General features: G+C 41.8%; 1 protein-coding gene across 8 annotated transcripts in view; it reads left to right on the forward strand.

Moving 5' to 3' along the window:
* ADK (adenosine kinase) overlaps window positions 1–17,561 on the forward strand; it is a 555,104-nt gene that overhangs the window by 175,813 nt on the left and 361,730 nt on the right. For all 8 annotated transcript variants that reach the window (XM_037904414.2, XM_037904411.2, XM_037904417.2 and 5 more), the window contains one exon: window positions 9,263–9,341. In XM_037904414.2, the coding sequence (XP_037760342.1) occupies window positions 9,263–9,341 (79 nt within the window). The remainder of the gene's footprint in view (window positions 1–9,262; window positions 9,342–17,561) is intronic.

Raw genomic sequence — 17,561 nt, forward strand, 5'->3', positions numbered from 1 at the left:
GGGTAACAAGGAAATACTTAAGAAAATAGCCAAGAAAACCCATCTTGCTGAAAAACAAGAATCTACATTTCTTTTTACTTCTTGAAGATAAAGTGGCCCTTGACATCTGCATCAACAGTGTCTTTCTCTCAGGCATTTTTTCTCTGTGTGTAACTTGTGTAGAATGGTTTTTAGGTCCGTTTTTTATACTCATTTATACAACTTCAGAGGTCAATAAGACTTGGGCTCCAAAGTGCCTAAATCCCTTTTGAAATGGGATTTAAGCACTTTTGAAAAACGTAACCTTATCTATAAATATCCAGAAGGATATAAATCTGTATGCGGTAGGAGGATCATCAATTATTCCATGGTTACAATATGTGTGAATAAAGGAAGATGGTTAAATTGTTTTACTGATGGTTAAAAAACTAATTTTACTCATCTAATCCACAAATAAATGACTGGAATTCATACCTAAGTGCGTTTGCCATGTTAGATTTACAGGACCTGATTTTGGTCTCACAATAATGTAAAAGAAGAGTAACTGTATTAAGGTCAATGGACTGACACTAGTGCAAGACAGATGTGCATAACAAAATCAGGCCCATATTTAAGCAAAATAAAATTAGGATTTGTGTAGTCATGTTGGCAGCCATATTGTGTGTCTATAACTTCCAAGTCCCATTTTCAAAAGAGACTTTGGAAGTTAATGGGATCTAAGATCCTAAATCACTTTTGAAAATGGGATTTAGGTTCCAAAGTCACTTAGGACCTTTTGTCTTGTTTGTATTCTTTTAGACACTCCATTCCAGAAAGTTAATGCACTTTAAACTCAACAAGAACACCCCTTTCCATTCAGTCTTACACTTCACTGTGAGGATAGACAGAAGATATGAGACGACAATAAATGGATACCAACTTTGGCTGACCTTTGCTTTTTGGTTTTGTCCCAAGTCGATTTTTAGACTGTAAGATCTTTGTGGCAAGGACTGGCATTTCCCAAATGTTTTTAAAAATGGTACCTTGCACAATGGGGCTGTGATCTGGGTGGCTTCCAGGTGCTAGCTACTGCAATATAAAAATTAAATCTGAATAATTGCAGTACTCTTATTAAGTTGCTTTTTCTGCTTTCCAAGTCTCCTAAAAAGTGAATCTCTTGTTCAGATATACCCTTCAGCATCAGCTTTTATTAGCAGTTCAGTTTTACAAAACAAGTGACAGACGTGCTATCATTGCCAATGTTGTTTATGAAAACATTAACATACTTGCATTCTTTTTTGTCAGTGCTATTGTTAATCAGCAGTACCACAGCTAGAAACATGTTTTGCTACTGTTGCAAACATGTTTTCTCTAAAATATGATGACCAAATTTATGATACCAAACTCATGGCCTTCTGGATGGTGCGGATGGTGAGATTTATTGCATTGTTGAAGGTGATGGTATGTTCAAAGATCGACAAAAGAACCAGAGTTCTCAGATATGCCAGAGACTTCAGAAATATTCAGAAGGATCATCAGTTGCAGAACCAGAAACAGCAATGTTAGTCTAGCTTATAAAGTTCTAATTTTCCTGAATTTGTCCCAGACATGATAACAGTTCACTCAGCGCACACACACAAGGTGCCTTTGGTATCCACTGGCCTGAAAGACCGTTGCTCCAGTTGATTTTTTCCCCCCCTAAAACAAAAATATATAGAAAAGCAAATTTAACACTCTTGAAAGGTGCTGGCATGGAATTTCCTATTCATAGGCCAGGTATAGTGCGGACAATGGCACAGCAAGTTTCCCCATGCTCCCTTGATCATGTACTGATTTTTTTTGTCTGTCCAAATGTTAATTTTTAAAAATGAAATCCAGTTGTCATTCTTAAGTTTCAGGTCAGTAGTTGGTTAATGGACTCTTGTGGATAAATTAACATATTTAACTGATATCAGCCTTACATCATGATATTGAAGACAGTCAGCAAAAGGGATTTCCTTGCATTTGTACGCATTTTCTTTGAATTGACATATTCACCCAAGGCTCCTGAAGACCTTGTTACATAAAACATGATGAAATGAGGTGTTTTTTTTAAATACTTCTGATTGAAATAGCGAAGGGCAGCAGTCAAAGTCTCACTGTCTGCATGCCTAATTCAATGAAATAATTGAAAGTAATTTTTTTACTCTCTGCTGGCTGTCACCTTGAGATTGAAATATTAAAGACAGTATTTTATCTGATGCCAGTTACTGCATATTTAGTTTAGTTTAGAAGCCATCCTCGTTGTAGCCAAACCTTCATCACACAGACCACAGAATAAAGTGATTAAATGCACTAGAAGTCACAGCTCTAAATAAAGAGAGACAGTAGGGCATCTAGTATATATTATTACAAGTAGTCTTGAGTTACCTCTCAGTCACCAAGGCAGTTGTAGTAGCAGGTATTTTCTGGTAAAGAAGTTAATATTTTAATTGCTATGCTCATACATACACAAATAACAAAAATTAACCATATGGATTGGGTACCAAGCGTTTAAACTGATAGAAAATGTAAGATTTAATTTTACAAATTTAATTTTATAAATCTTGCTGAAACATTGTTAGTTCATGTTGTTGTTGCATTTCTTTATTTGAGAAGTGGTTGTTATGAGACATATTGTTGTTGCTTTTTTCCCTCAGCAACTTGATATCAGTAGAGGTTGCAATTGCTTGGTATACAATTGGTAGATAATTACTAGTGTGGATGGCTGTGAAAAGCATATGTAGTAATTTAGTTTGTGATTCTTTCTAATTGCCTGCCTGTCGTTAGTTTGCTAGGATGGGTATCTCATTATTCAAACATTTGAAATGGAGAATCATTGTGGAAAGAAAAAGATCATAACTCTGACCTTTAACAGAGTATTGAAGTACATGAGTAATTATTGGACAATTATGTCCCCTGTCATATGCTATAGAGAAGTATGTGTGTATGTGACAGGATGGATAATATGGTTTAGGTAGTGGTTCCCCCCCCCGCCCCCCCATCCTGAAAAATATTGTTTTGATAAGTATTTTAACAGAGACTTCAAAACTGAAACAAAATACATGAAACCAAAAAAACCTATATATCGCTCGCTAAATTTGAGCTTAACGAGTTGAGGCTTTTGAGTGTAAATATGTAATATTGTAAAGTGAGATGTAAACTTGGACCCAATTAGTGGACTTTAATAGACGCTTAAATTGTATTCAACTTAGTGTTAAAACTTAACTGCGGTACATGATCTACTATTTGATGATAATGATTGAATTCCACCAGTACTTAATGGTATGTACTATATAACTGGTTGTAAGTATTATACAATAGGCAGTACTCTTCTCGAATGAAGGGTGGTGGGAGCTACAGTTTTGACTACTTTAATATTAATGGATAACTTTCCATTTCCAGCATTTTCCTTATAATAGTTCTCTTCAGGCTCTTCTCCAGAAAACTGAAATGTCTGATAGCAGATGCACTTTGTCAGATAGAAACTCTGCTCAGTCTTTCACTAATCCATCCTCCATACAACTCTTTCAGTTCTCAGTACAATGGCAAAAATGTTGAACTAAACTCTGCTACTTCTCTCCTTTGCCTTTCTCTTGTTGTAGTCCTCCAGCCTCAAACAAGGTAAATGATAGCAAGAAATTAAAAACCTTTAATATTTTAAATTCCAATACTTAACCTATTTGTGAGAGACTGAAGAGATAAGTTACTCAAAGCAAATGCAAGGAAAACCGGACCAAAGGTGCAGAGGTGAGCATTTTTAGATATTTCCTGTGCCCACATTGCTAAATTGTGTGTGTGTGTATGTATGTGCAAATATAAAATTAAAACAAAACTAGAAAACAAAATTCTTCTATGAAAAGTCAATGTGCCAAATTTTAAAAGTAAGCCTCGGATTTTAGATCTAATGTCCATGTACATCTCAGCTCAACCTTAAATAGTTATTGCTGATGCCTCCATTTTCAAAGTAATTTGCAAACATGACTTAGAGGAAACTATTGTAGAATCATTAAGGTACAACTGCTTATAAAAGTAGTCTGTGAATGGATTTCATAACGGAAGCAGCAGCCTCTTAGCAGCACAGATACTAATAATCAAGAGACCCTATTGATGATGATTTATTTATTTAAGGTGACATGGGCCTCTGTCATAGGATAGGAAGTTTCTATTCTGGATATTGTATGATAAAACTGCTGAGCGAAAAGGTTTTCCATCTATTATAGGAGAGTGTCAACCCAAGAAAATAAATATAATGAACATCCAGAAGTGTAACTTTCATATTAGTATGGCTGTAATAAAATGACATTGTGGAATTCCATATTTATTGATTACTTACTTGTACAGCAGATTGCTAAGCTGACCATTCAAAATGATGTATTTGATCTAATAGCCCTGGAAACTCAACCTGAGATCTGAAAATCAGGCAGTGTTTTCTGCTTCTGACATCACAAATAATTAAGTTTTTTAATAAAAAATTATCTTTCACTATGGTTATAGATTTCAGAGTAACAGCCGTGTTAGTCTGTATTTGCAAAAAGAAAAGGAGTACTTGTGGCACCTTAGAGACTAACCAATTTATTTGAGCGTAAGCTTTTGTGAGCTACAGCTCACTTCATCGGATGCATACCAGCAAAGTATTCCTCATTTAGCTCTCCACCCACACTGCTCTCAGCAAGCTGCAGGACTCTTATCCCCATAAGGATATCTCAGGGAAGGAAGACGAAGATCATAACTTACTTTTAGTAGTAAGTTATTCCTCAATTAGTCCCAATGAAATCAACTGGACTTCTCAAGGTGTTAAATACTCCTTCTCACCCTGTACTCCATCTGTTTTCAGGTGTTGATGGGGTAATTGGGGTCTGTCAGCTAGAACTAGATGCCCCATGAGAAGACTGCTGAAGTGTCATGGCTGACCAAAGTGAGGCTGGATGTGGCACTGAGTGATGGAGTCTGGAGTCGAACTAAGTTCTTGGGATGCTGAGTGGAACGAGGTCTCTGAGGGAATCCCGACATCGTTGGTGCTGCTTCTGTAGCCCTTACTCTGGTAAAACTCCACTTAGAGGAAGTTCTTCCCAGGTCAACTGTACTTCAGCTCTCAAACTAGAGATAATGCTTGTAGCCAATCACAAATGACAGGTTTCAGAGTAGCAGCCGTGTTAGTTGACCTGGGAAGAACTTCCTGTAAGTGAGTCTTACCAGAGTAAGGACTACAGAAGCAGCACCAACGATGCTGGGATTCCCTCGGAGACCTCGTTCCACTCAGCATCCCAAGAACTTAGTTCGACTCCAGACTCCATCACTCAGTGCCACATCCAGCCTCACTTTGGTCAGCCATGACACTTCAGCAGTCTTCTCATGGGGCATCTAGTTCTAGCTGACAGACCCCAATTACCCCATCAGCACCTGAAAACAGATGGAGTACAGGGTGAGAAGGAGTATTTAACACCTTGAGAAGTCCAGTTGATTTCATTGGGACTAATTGAGGAATAACTTACTACTAAAAGTAAGTTATGATCTTCGTCTTCCTTCCCTGAGATATCCTTATGGGGATAAGAGTCCTGCAGCTTGCTGAGAGCAGTGTGGGTGGAGAGCTAAATGAAGAATACTTTGCTGGTATGCATCCGATGAAGTGAGCTGTAGCTCACAAAAGCTTATGCTCAAATAAATTGGTTAGTCTCTAGGGTGCCACAAGTACTCCTTTTCTTTATGGTTATAGAGCACAAGACAGAATGGAATGTAACTCTTTCTGATAGATATACTGTATCTGGATCAGGGTCGTTGGCATTTGTGTTTTGGCATTAGCAAATATGTTGAAAGAAGATGCCTTTTTTTAATAGTTACTTTTCTGGCTGATGTTTATTCCTTTTTCATTGTTGTATTATAGGTAATCTGTATTTATATAATAAGATTTTGTGAGTCACTCTGAAGTCTGAAATGTCCATTGAGTCAGGGTGAAGTGATGGAAACAGCCACAAGCATGGTTGAGAGCTCTTTATGTTCAGAATATGTCCAGGTTGACTCATCACTGGGTTTCGTGGTCTGTTATGATCAAATTTTTAAGTTTTCAGCCATTTTGACTTTACAAATTACCCTCGTGCAGTGTATAGCTTGTGATCGATCCAGGCCAGTTGGATACAGCAGAGTAGCAGAAGGCAGATATACTGGCCACTAGATTAACAGTTTTCTGTTCCCTGACTGACCAGAGCAGAGGCTGCTCCAGGCTAATGAGAACACCTGACTCCAATTAACTTGCAAATAGTCAGGTGAGGCCATTAAGCTAATGTGACCACCTGACTCTTAAGGCCCCTCTGATACTATAAAAGGGCTCACTCTAGTCAGGCAGGGGAGAGCCAGAGGAGAGGAAGTGTGGCTGAAGGGCTGGTTAATGAAGACACCCTCAGGTCATTGGTAAGGGAGCCCTAAGGTAAGGGTGAAGAAGGGAGAAGCAGGAGAGCTGTGGGGAAGTGGCCCAGGGAAATGTAGCAACTCTGGCAGTGAAAGGTTGGCTGCCAACAGCTCCTACCATTAGGGTCCCTGGGCCGGAACCCGGAATAGAGGGTGGTCCCAGGTTCCCCCCAACCCACCACTACAGAAACACCTCCTGGGAGGGGAAAACAGGCCCCTGTCAGGACCAGGAGGCTAAACTGTTTTGGTATGAGGCTGTAGGAGCAACAGAGACTGTGGGAGTTCTCTCACCGACCTCCTTGCTGACTTATGGTGAAAAGGGCTCAGTAGACTGTATCCCTGACCCTAGAGAGAGAAGGGCTATGTGGAGGATTGCAGTAAGCCTCTGAAGCTAGCATAAACTGCCTGGAAGTGTGGGACCCACGGGGACAAGGTCAGAGCTCTGCCACAAGCTACAGTAGGCATGTATTTATGCCATGCCTAGATCAGTAGTCCCCAAACTGTGGGGCATGCCCCCCAAGGGGGGCATGGAGGAATGGGGTGTGTGTGGCAGGGCCTGGGGCAGCCCCCACAGGGGGCAGGAAGGGAGCACCAACCAGCTGCAGCTCTGCTCTGCCCCTGCTCTGTGCCCAGCTCTGGCCCCAGCCACAGCTCCACTCCACCCCCTTCTCCATCCCCAGTTAAGCTCTTCCCTCATTGCCTCTCAGTACCCCCCCCCCCTCCCCCGGCCAGCTCTGTCTCTTGCCCCAGCTTCAGCACAAACTCCTTTGCTGAGCCAACTGTGCAGTAATGGTAGAGGGGGAGTGCGGAAAGATTCCACTAGTAGTAAGGGGGAGGGCATGACAAGTAAAGTTTTGGTACCATTGTCCTAGACCATTGTGATATCAGAGGTAACTCATCCAGTCACCACCCTTAGTCTGCAGCTATTTTGCCTACAACCAGTGAAATGGTTGCATGAAAGAGACTACACAAATCAACACAACCAGCACACATAATAATCCCCCAAATCACTTTGTAGCCTAGAATGTCAGTTGAGTCAGCGTGAAAAATGGAAACAGCTACAAGCATGGTTGAGAGTTCTTTTTGAATATAATATCATCTGGTTCAATCATCCCTTGGATTCACAGTGTGTTGCCATCCTATTTTTAAATTCTCAGCCATTTTCAGCTTTTTTTACACACTTCACTTAATGAATTACATTCTTGTGACAGCACAGGCTTTCTGCTACTAGTATTTATTGTAAGGTTGGATGGGTGCCTAACTTATTTAAAAATTATGTGTATTAAAACAAGGGGAAAGTGTTTTCTGTTGATGTATGAACAAGGAGACAATAATGAAAAAACTATCAGGACTGCGACACATGAAAAGTAACATGCATAAGTTGAAATGAAATAAATTTTCATACAGTGTGCAAGAGTAGTGGTTCTCAAACCTTTGTATTGGTGACCCTTTTCACATGGCAAGCCTCTGAGTGCGACCCCCTTATAAATTAAAAACACATTTTTGTATATTTAACGCTATTATAAATGCTGGAGGAGAAGCCGCGTTTGAGAGTGAAGGCTGACCGCCCGTAACCCTCGGTAATAACCTCATGACCCCCTGAGAGGTCACGTCCCCCAGTTTGAGAACCCCTGTGCAAGAGAATGCACTTATTAGTCAACCTCCTATTTTCAGAAATTATCACAAAGAATCCACAAATGGATGGAATACTATTCTGCTCCATCTTCATTAGAAGACCACTTCTGTTAAACTATTTTAGTTGGTCCCTTAAGACAGGTTTCACTCTATTTCTCTTGAATATTGGCATTTTTCTTGATGGTAGTCCAAACCTAATTAAAATTTTACATTACTTTTGTACTGACCATTTATCGACCTTTCTGGAACTTAAACAATTCAACTTGCACTGCATTTTTTAACAAAGTCCCTTTCATTGTTTCAGTGGTAGCTATGCACCAGATCTAACTAGTGGAACCAGACATTATTAACTTATAATTGTTATGTATGTTATGTTAAAAACAGTGACTTTTCCTTTTAAAGTAATCAAGCTGTCTTTATACATATTTTTATATTGTGAAAATAGGTTTTGCTAGTGAAACCAAGTGTTCTTTCAAAACATTTGGACAGCGGAGCTTTTATATTAATTAATTTATTTTTTACACAATGATCCAACTTAGAGGACTAAAAAACTGAAAGAGAACTGGTGTGCCACAATTTACACACATTTTACAATTCTTATTTATTATATCCGGATTTTCTCAAACTAGCAGTAGATCTATTTATAAAGTTCCAGTACCTGACAAACACAAGTTAAAAATTCATGCTTTAAAATATTGTTTAAATTTTGAGTGCAGACTATTTGACTAAAGTTTTAAAGCAGATAAAGTATCTTATTATTATTATTTTATTTTATTATTGAACTTTTATGTTACGTATTTAGCTAGAGGAAGTGTGAATCAGCACCTCCTCATTGGTTTCCTTTAATTTTTTTTCTTTTACATGTGAGCATATACTTTAGAAGCTTGAAAGTTAATTATCATCGTGCACAAGCTCCAGATGCTGTATTCCTAAGACATTCTTTAAATGTTCTAGACTTACAATACAACTGTAAGGGAGTGAAATCAAGTTGATATCACTTGCTTTGTCATTGAGCCAGTTGCTTAGTGCACATATTGTGCATGCATGCTATTTTAGTCTGTGTTTTCTCAGCTAGCACCTTGTAAAAGAGCTAATATGTCTGAATTTCCTGTTTACAAATAACTTGATCTCATACATTTCTAATTTAGGTGCCTATATAGTTTTTCACTGTGAAAAATTACAGAATCTGACTGCCTTTCTCTCTCTCTCTTTTCTCTCCCCACCCCACCCCGGTGGTTTCTTACAGGTTTGAAGAACTTGTGAAAAGGTTCAACGTAGAATATCATGCTGGTGGCTCTACTCAAAATTCTGTTAAAGTGGCCCAGGTTTGTTCTTCCTTAAAAGAAATTAACTGTAAAATATTCTAAAGGTGTTGACTGTTAAACAACTTCTTGTTCTAAGTTGCTTGTCATGTTGCCCAGAGGCATTACTCAGTGAGTGCATGTTAGTCTGTTGCCTAAAATAAGTTGAGCTCTGTACTCTAGAAGTGACTTTAATATTTTTTTCTTTTTTTTTCTGTTGCACTGTTATTGTTCAAGTTGCAACATTTTAATTATAACCACATTTATTTGTTAAGGGTTTATAACCTGTGCATAAATGATTGAAGTGAAAATTTTTTTACATGAGGAGAATTTTAGAGATATGAATATCATAAAGTTGGGCTTGCACTGATCCAAGGTAGGTTTTGTGCATTTTGATAATGGAGAATGTATTTTGTTATATACTAATGAATGAAAGTTAATCTAGTAACACATTTTGTGGGTACAATTGTAGATACACCCACCACACAATCTGAAAGTGTATTGCATAAATCGCATAATTTAAAACGTGCAACTTTTATTTAGAATTCTTTTACTAACTAATGGCTGGTTTGTTGTTCTTCAGACTTCCTATGTAGATAAAACATATTGCCAGATACCTTCAAATGCTCATTTTGAAGAAGTTAGATTGTAATTCAGCAAAGTTATTAAGCTTTGTTTTGCTTTACAGTTATATTCACAATTTTCTCTTACTCAAAATAGCTATTTCCCATAATTTACAGTGGGACTCCAGCTACCAAGTGGGATTAAAGGCGTTTATGTCCTAGGTAAAGATGATCACTACTTTACTATTGGGAGGGATACCCTAATAAAAATAGCATCCATTTTCTAATGTTTCCAACTGGGCTTTGAAACCATAGACAACCATTAGGAAATATGGCTGCCATTTCACTAAGGCCATCACACTTTTCAAACCTTAAACCTACCAGTCTTTGACACAAGCAATTGAAAGGTATGACTGAAATGTGAACTCCTATGTTTTGTTGTGTGTCACATCATAATTCAGATTATAATCATTTTTTATATAAAACCTGTTTTAAGATCGTTCTTCACTCTGTAAATTAGATGAAACATTTAAAAAAATAGAAAATGAACTGGAAAAATAGGAATTTCATCACGTTCACTTATAAGGACCACTACATGGACCATCGGTAGAGTTTCAACCCAAGACATTCAGATCTTGAGTCCATATCGCTACCACTTGAGCTACGGAAGATGGTGGTATTAGTAGCATAGGCAGCTATTCTCTGTGTGGTTCAGCCACCAAAGGGGATTTTTGAATGGATTTCGCAACCATTTGCAAGACGTGCTGAATGTCAGGAACCCTGGCTTTGTTCCTAGCTCTGGAACAGTGGTTTACTGATTACAATCACTTATAGAGTTGACAGATTCTTTCTGTGAGTGGCTGAGACTGAAAGTTAATCATAGAACTACATTGGTTCTATTTCTTTTGCAATGTTGCAGATAATTTATTTGTAAAACGGAGTGAGTGATACTTGACTGCCTCTTAATATAGGGGTTGCTCAATAATAGGTCTGTGAAATGTACAGAAATATAAAGAAATATAAATAAGAGCAATCAAAAGACATGAAATGTGAACTCCTGGTGTCCTGCCTCCCAGTTCAGTGCACCTTCCACTGTGCTAAAATGTATTTTGTTAGGGAATTTGTCACTCACATAAACTGGAACTCTGATTCAGCTGAAATGCAGTAGACTTGAGAGCTTTGATGGTCATGTGAAATTAAGGCTGCCCAGTAAAGATGGCTCTTAACTCGTCTTTCCAATGGCTTTGAAGCTACAGGCTGCTCTCCGTGGAGTTCCCCTCCATCCTCTCCCCACTATGCTCTAAGGTTAGGAAACTATAAGAAGGTTGTCTATGCTGTAAACCCTGACTGAGTCTGTGGGTGATACCAGTTGCCAGTTGAGAGCTGCTTTGATTTCCAGTGTTGTGAGTTCTTCAGCTTCAGTTGAAGTGCTGCATCTTCGACAGAGGGTTCTCCAATCTAGACAGCCATAGCTGGCCCAGTGGAGTAGAGATGGCACTTGACAGATTCCTTTTCTCTCCACCCAAGGTGTTTGGGAGCATTCTAATTAAAATTTTGCATTATACTGTGCTGGAAATAAATGTTATGTCTCCTTATCAGTTGGAGGTATCGTCCTTGTGGCGGTGGACTCTGTTGCCCTCAGTGGAAATATGCCCTCTGTGGGCATTAGAGGTGTCCCATAACTGGACATTTCCTTGCTTTCTAGGGTTTGAGTCAGTGGAATATTACATCTATACAATCTGAATCCCTTTTTAAAGGGTCTTTATTTAGATCATTTATATATAGTGCTATTAAAATATGTGCTGTTTCATCAGAGTAAATATAGGGAAAAAGGTCTGCCCCAAGTAGCTTACAGACAAATTAAAGTGAGGTTAGATGAGCTAAGGTAGTTGATCCTGGAGGTAAGTGCATTCTCCAGAGGCTACAACAGCAAATGCAGGCTAAAATGAAATATTGTAACATCTGAAAGGTGCATAATGAAGAGACACACATACTCATCAGAATGAGGCTTTTGTTGAGTTGGTGCAGAATATTGTCATGGCCCCTTCTCCCATAAGGGCTTTAAAATCCAGTGGGGTTTGCTGACTGAAGATAGACCAATCAATCTACAAGTTTATAAACAAAGTGTGTAAAACAGTTATGATTGCTTGTTCCACTGAATAGGCATGCTTTACCAACTAACTGTAAGTAAAAGAGCAGTAGTGCAGGAAGCTTTTCCAAGGCCTTATCTATAGAAGCTGTAGAGAGGGAATATATACAATTATTAGAGACTGGAGATAGGCCAGTGTCATCAAACTACCAGGCCAACTGAAACAGGCCAGTTAGATGGAGGGCTAAGAAGGTTAGAACAAGCATCTTAAACTTAGTGTGAGGTCTGGGGTTGGTAGGCAGGTGATTGGATGGCGTGGGGAGTCATGGCAGAAACATTGTTTGAGTAGGTGGGCAGCAGAATTGTCAACAAGCTAGTTATTTATAGAAAGAGCCAGGAAGATAAGCTAGAAATCAAGGCAGAAGATAACAAAAGCTTAATTGAAGAGAGAGAGAGATGACTTGTATAAATTTTAAGACAAGGTATAACCCGACACATGGAATCTACAAGGAACGTTTAGAATGGTAGGGCACGAATCCAGAGAAAAGTTTAGACGGGAAAAGCATGTGATAAACAGTGTTTCATCATCAAAAAACTCAGTGAGAATAAAGATAAATGAGAGAAAAGAATATTAAGGGTACATCTACACTGTTTAAAAACAAAAAACTCACAGCAACGAGTCTCAGAGCCCAGGTCAACTGACTCAGGCTCATGGGACTTGGGCCATGGGGCTAAATATAGCAATATAGACATTTCTGCTTGGGCTGGACCCCAGGCTCTGAGACCCACACCCCTCATCAGATTTCAGAGCCTGGGCTTCAGCCTGAGTGGGAATGTCTGTGTTGCTATTTCTAGCCCCGTAGCGCAAGCTTCAGTCAGTTGACCTGACCGCTGAGGGTAAGTCTAAACTGCAAAACAGAACCTGCAGCAGTGAGTTTCAGAGCCCAGGTGACCTGACTCAGGCTATGTCTACACGACCAATTTTTGTCAACAAAAGTGATGGCGACACCCAAAAGTCGACATAATAAAAATCAGAATCTCATATTCACACTTACTCCCTCTGTTGGCAGAGCATGTCCACAGTGGGGGCACCATCCTTAACAGTGTGAGCATTGCACTGTGGGTACCTGTCCCACCTGTCCCACCATCAACACCTTCTGTTGCTAGGTGATGTGGGAAGGCAGAAAAGATTGCAGTGCATCTTGGGCCCTGGCTTAATGTCCTGTGATGCATTGCTTTGTGTCCCAGCAGTCCATGGGCTTCCAGCTTTCTTTTGCGGCATTTTTGCAATAGTCATTCTCTGCTGTGAACCCCAGCATCTTTGTGGGAAGAGATGGATCTCGCACTGCTCTCCAATGCTCTGTTAACTGTCATGAAGAAATTGTGGATGGCAGTTCAGTTAATTGTCAAGTTCCTAACTGAAGAACACTTTCAGGCACCCGACATAGATTACTTTTGGCATTCACAGAGCAGCTGCATAGGGTAGATCATCACTTTTGGGCTCACCTAACAAGCTGCTCACCTAACTGAATGGTGGGATCATATTGCAATGCAGGTGTGGGATGAAGAGCAGTGGCAACAGAATTTTTTGGATGTGGAAAGCCACCTTCCTGGAACTGTGTGTGGAGCTCGCCACAGACCTGTGGCACAAGGACACCAGAATGAGAGCTGCCCTCTCAGTAAAGAAACACGTGGCAATCGCTGTATGGAAGCTGGTGACTCCAGACTGCTACCAGTCAGTCGCGAATCAATTTGAAGTCAGGAAGTCGACCATTGGGGCTGCGTTAATGCAAGTGTTCAGGGCAATTAATTGCATCCTGCTACGAAGGACCATGACTCTGTGAAATGTGCATGAAATAGTGGACGGCTTTGCAGAAATGGGGTTCCCTAACTGTGGAGGGGTGACAGATGGTGCACACGTTCCAATTTTGGAACCAGACCACCTTGCGACGGAATACATCAATAGGAAGGGGTACTTCTCCATGGTGTTGCAAGCGCTTGTGGATCACCGTGGATGTTTCACTGACGACAACGCGGGGTGGTCCGGGAAGATGCATGAGCCACGCATCTTCAGGAACAGCAGCCTGTACAGAAAGCTACAATCGGGGACTTCCTTTCGAGACCAAAAGATTATAGTGGGGGATGTTGAAATGCCCATAGTGATCCCAGAAGACCTGGCATACCCTTTATAGCTGTGGTTCATGAAACCTTATATGGAACACCTGGACAGCAGTAAGGAGAGGTTCAACAACAGGCTGAGTATGTGCCGGATGACAGTTGAATGTGCATTTGGCAGATTAAAGGCACGCTGGTGATGCCTATATGGCAGGCTAGACCTTAATGAGGATAATATTCCCATGGTCATAGCTGCATGCTGTACGTTGCATAATCTCTGTGAAGCTAAGGGTGAAAGGTTTGCTCAGGTGGAGTGCTGAGGCAGACCGCTTAGCTGCTATTTTTGAGCAGCCAGATACTGGGCTGTCAGAGGGGGCCAGTTTGAATCAGGGAGGCTTTGAGGCAGCACTTTGACAATGAGCACCAGTAATGTATATCTCTGTCAGAGGTGCAAGTTTTCCTAGGACGCAATGGTGTCATTTTGGGCCTTGTATTTCCATAAGACAATGATAACAATGCCTGTGCATGAATTGGTGGTACCTGCAATCTCAATTTGTAGGGAAAAAAATAAAGGTGATTCACCATTAAATAACTTTGATTTTATTGAACAAGAAACAGCACACACAAAGACATAGATGCCTGATGGGAAGGAGGAACCAGGGAAGGACAGACTTTCACAACTGTATGTAGGTCCAGCTATCATTGTAAAAGTTTTCCTAGGGAGTGGAGTGAAGGGGAAACCAAGAACTCCTGGAAAGTGGAAAGGAATGTGCAAGTGTAGTTTGTGGGGGAAGGGAAAGAAAAGTGTTCTGAATGTGATGCAGAGGAGGGTGAGCATGGGTCTGCTCAGTCTGCAGCACTATTAAGGACTGTAGCATCTGCATTTGCTCCTCCATTACTTTAATCATCCTCTCAGTTGCGTCCTTAACAAATGCTTCATTCTCTTTTCTGTCCTGCCGTTTGGCTTCCCAGCAGTCCTTACGTTCCCTTTTTTTTTCTGCATTGGAACACTGCAGTACCTCCCAGAACAGGTCGTCTTAGCTGTTTCTTGGGCGCTTTCTTATCTGGTGGAGGTGCTTGGCAGGGGTGTGTGGGGTGTTCCTCAAGGCCACTTCTGGTGAAGCACAGGGGACGATGCACAGAAGCGGGATTGTTAAGTTCACGCACAGCATTGTAACATTTCAGTTAATACACCTTTTGCAATATTGCCATCACCTTCTTACTGACCCTAGCCAGGCACATATCTCTGCTAACAGCCAAAGCATGGTGAGTGTTGGAGGTGGGGTGGGAGGGCCTGCTCCACATGGGGAAAAGCGCACACACTCTCTGCAAGGATCATGGTGCAGCTTTCTATGGAAAATTCTTCCACATTCTTCCACTGGCGGGGATCATTCTAGCAGACATCTAACTGCTATAGGTAAGCAGGGAAAGGAGTGTACATCTACTCCATGCTTGGCTTGGCTTCCGCCCTGCTCCGTATGCTGTTCGCCAATGTGACGCTTTGGTCCCTGCACAAGTGATTACCAAATGGTGTGGGAATGTTTCCTACAATGGGGGACGGAACAGAGCTGCTCTGCCACAGAACTTTTGGCAGAGGATTACCGAGTACCCCCAGGAAACTTTCCTGTGAGATCTCTGCGTGCATCAACACCCTGTTCTGCTGTACAGATTAGCTACACTGGGAAATGTCCACCTCAAAGAAACACAGCCAGCCTCCCACATTTCTATACCCTGAACCCACCTCCGCACTACACAAGCCACAGCCACTTACCAGACTCATCACCTGCTTCTTTCTCCCACGATAGCGACTGCTGAGGCTGGCTAGATGCCTCTGGAGTGGAGAACAGTGCCTGGTTGCCTGGCTGACCGGGCGACCCCACTGGGAGCTGTACATCCTAATCTAACTCCACCTCTTCATCAATAACTTAGTCCTCTGGATTAGGTCCTCTTTCATCTGCCTCCATTCCCTTGAAGTATCCACGGGGCTCTTGACAGTGGACGTGGGGTCGCCACTGAGGATAGCGTCCAGCTCCCTATAGAACCGACAGGTCTTAGGTGAAGCATTGGAGTAATGGTCCGCCTCCCTCGCCTTATGGTACGCCTGCCTTAGCTCCTTTATCTTCGCTCTGCACTGCAGCGTGTCCCAATCATAGCCCTTTTCACACAAGCTTGAGAAATGTGCCCATAGGTATCCCAATTCCTACGGCTAAAGCGCAGCTGGGACTGCACAGCCTCATCTCCCCGTAATATACTGATCAGATCCAACAGCTCCACAGTGGTCCAAGCAGGAGAATGTTTGGTGCGATAACCCACCATAGTCACCTGGGAAGATGTGATGAGACTTCTCCATGCTGAGCCAGCAGGAAATTAAATTTCAAAAATTCCTGGAGCTTCTAAGGGGGAGGGGCGGATCTTTGTTTACCTGGCTGCAGGACAATGGAGTTCAAACTGCTGACTGGAGCGGTAAGGATGGGTATTGTGAGACACCTCCCGGAGGCCAATTAAACCAATGAAATCAAGCGTGGTGTCTGTACTGGCACTTAGTTGAGAAATTGGAGAGGAAAAAGACATAAGTCTCTCATCGGGATGGATGTATTTTTGTCACCAAAACCGGGCATTTTTCCCGACAAAAGTCGCATCGCCATGTGTATGCACTATGCACATACTGTTTCTTAGACGAAAAGCAGTTTTTGGTGAAAAAACTTGGTAATGTAAGCAAGGCCTCAGGCGTGCGCTATGGAGCTAAAAATGGTAGTGTCGGTGTTCCTGCCTAGGTTCTGAAACTTGGCGAGGGGGTGGGTGTCAGAATCCAGGCTCCAGCCTGAGCAGGAGTGTCTACACTGCTATTTGTAACCATGTAGTATGAGCCCCATGAGCCCAAGTCAGTTGACCTGGACTCTGAGACTCAATGTCCTGGCTGTTCTTTGGAAAGTGGACATACTCAAAGATTTGCTGCCTTGGGTCTTTTTTGGCAGTGCAGACATACCTTTAGAAGACTGAAGGGAATTGGAAACTGTGATGGGGTTGAGACTTACCACCACAGCGCTTCCTGCTGTTCAGTCTGGGAATTAGCTCAGTTCATGCGGATCGCCCTCTGCCGGTGGTGTCTCGTCCGTCTCTCACCCTCGATTGGCGTCTCGACCCGCGTTGCTACCAGTGTCCTCTTCAGGACACTGCCCTCCGGCAGTGCCCCCCAAGTCCACACTCGCCCCCTTGCAGGGGCGGGGGTTAACAGCAGTCTTTCCAGTTCGCTCCTGCTGCAGTGGCCAACCACAACCCCTTGAGTCTAGCCCCTCTGTTCAAGGGCCAGTTGCAGTTCAAGTCACGGTTGCAGGCCACCCTTCCACAGCCAGGTGCTGTACAAGAAGGAAGCAGGGGGACCCAGGCCCGCCCACTACTCTGGGTCCCGACCCAGGGACCCTCTAGTGGCAGCCTCCCTGCCCTCCTTCTCTCCCCTTGTCTAACTGTCCCTGGGCC

This window comes from Chelonia mydas, chromosome 7 (genome assembly GCF_015237465.2).
Source record: "Chelonia mydas isolate rCheMyd1 chromosome 7, rCheMyd1.pri.v2, whole genome shotgun sequence".
Lineage (NCBI taxonomy): Eukaryota > Metazoa > Chordata > Testudines > Cheloniidae > Chelonia > Chelonia mydas.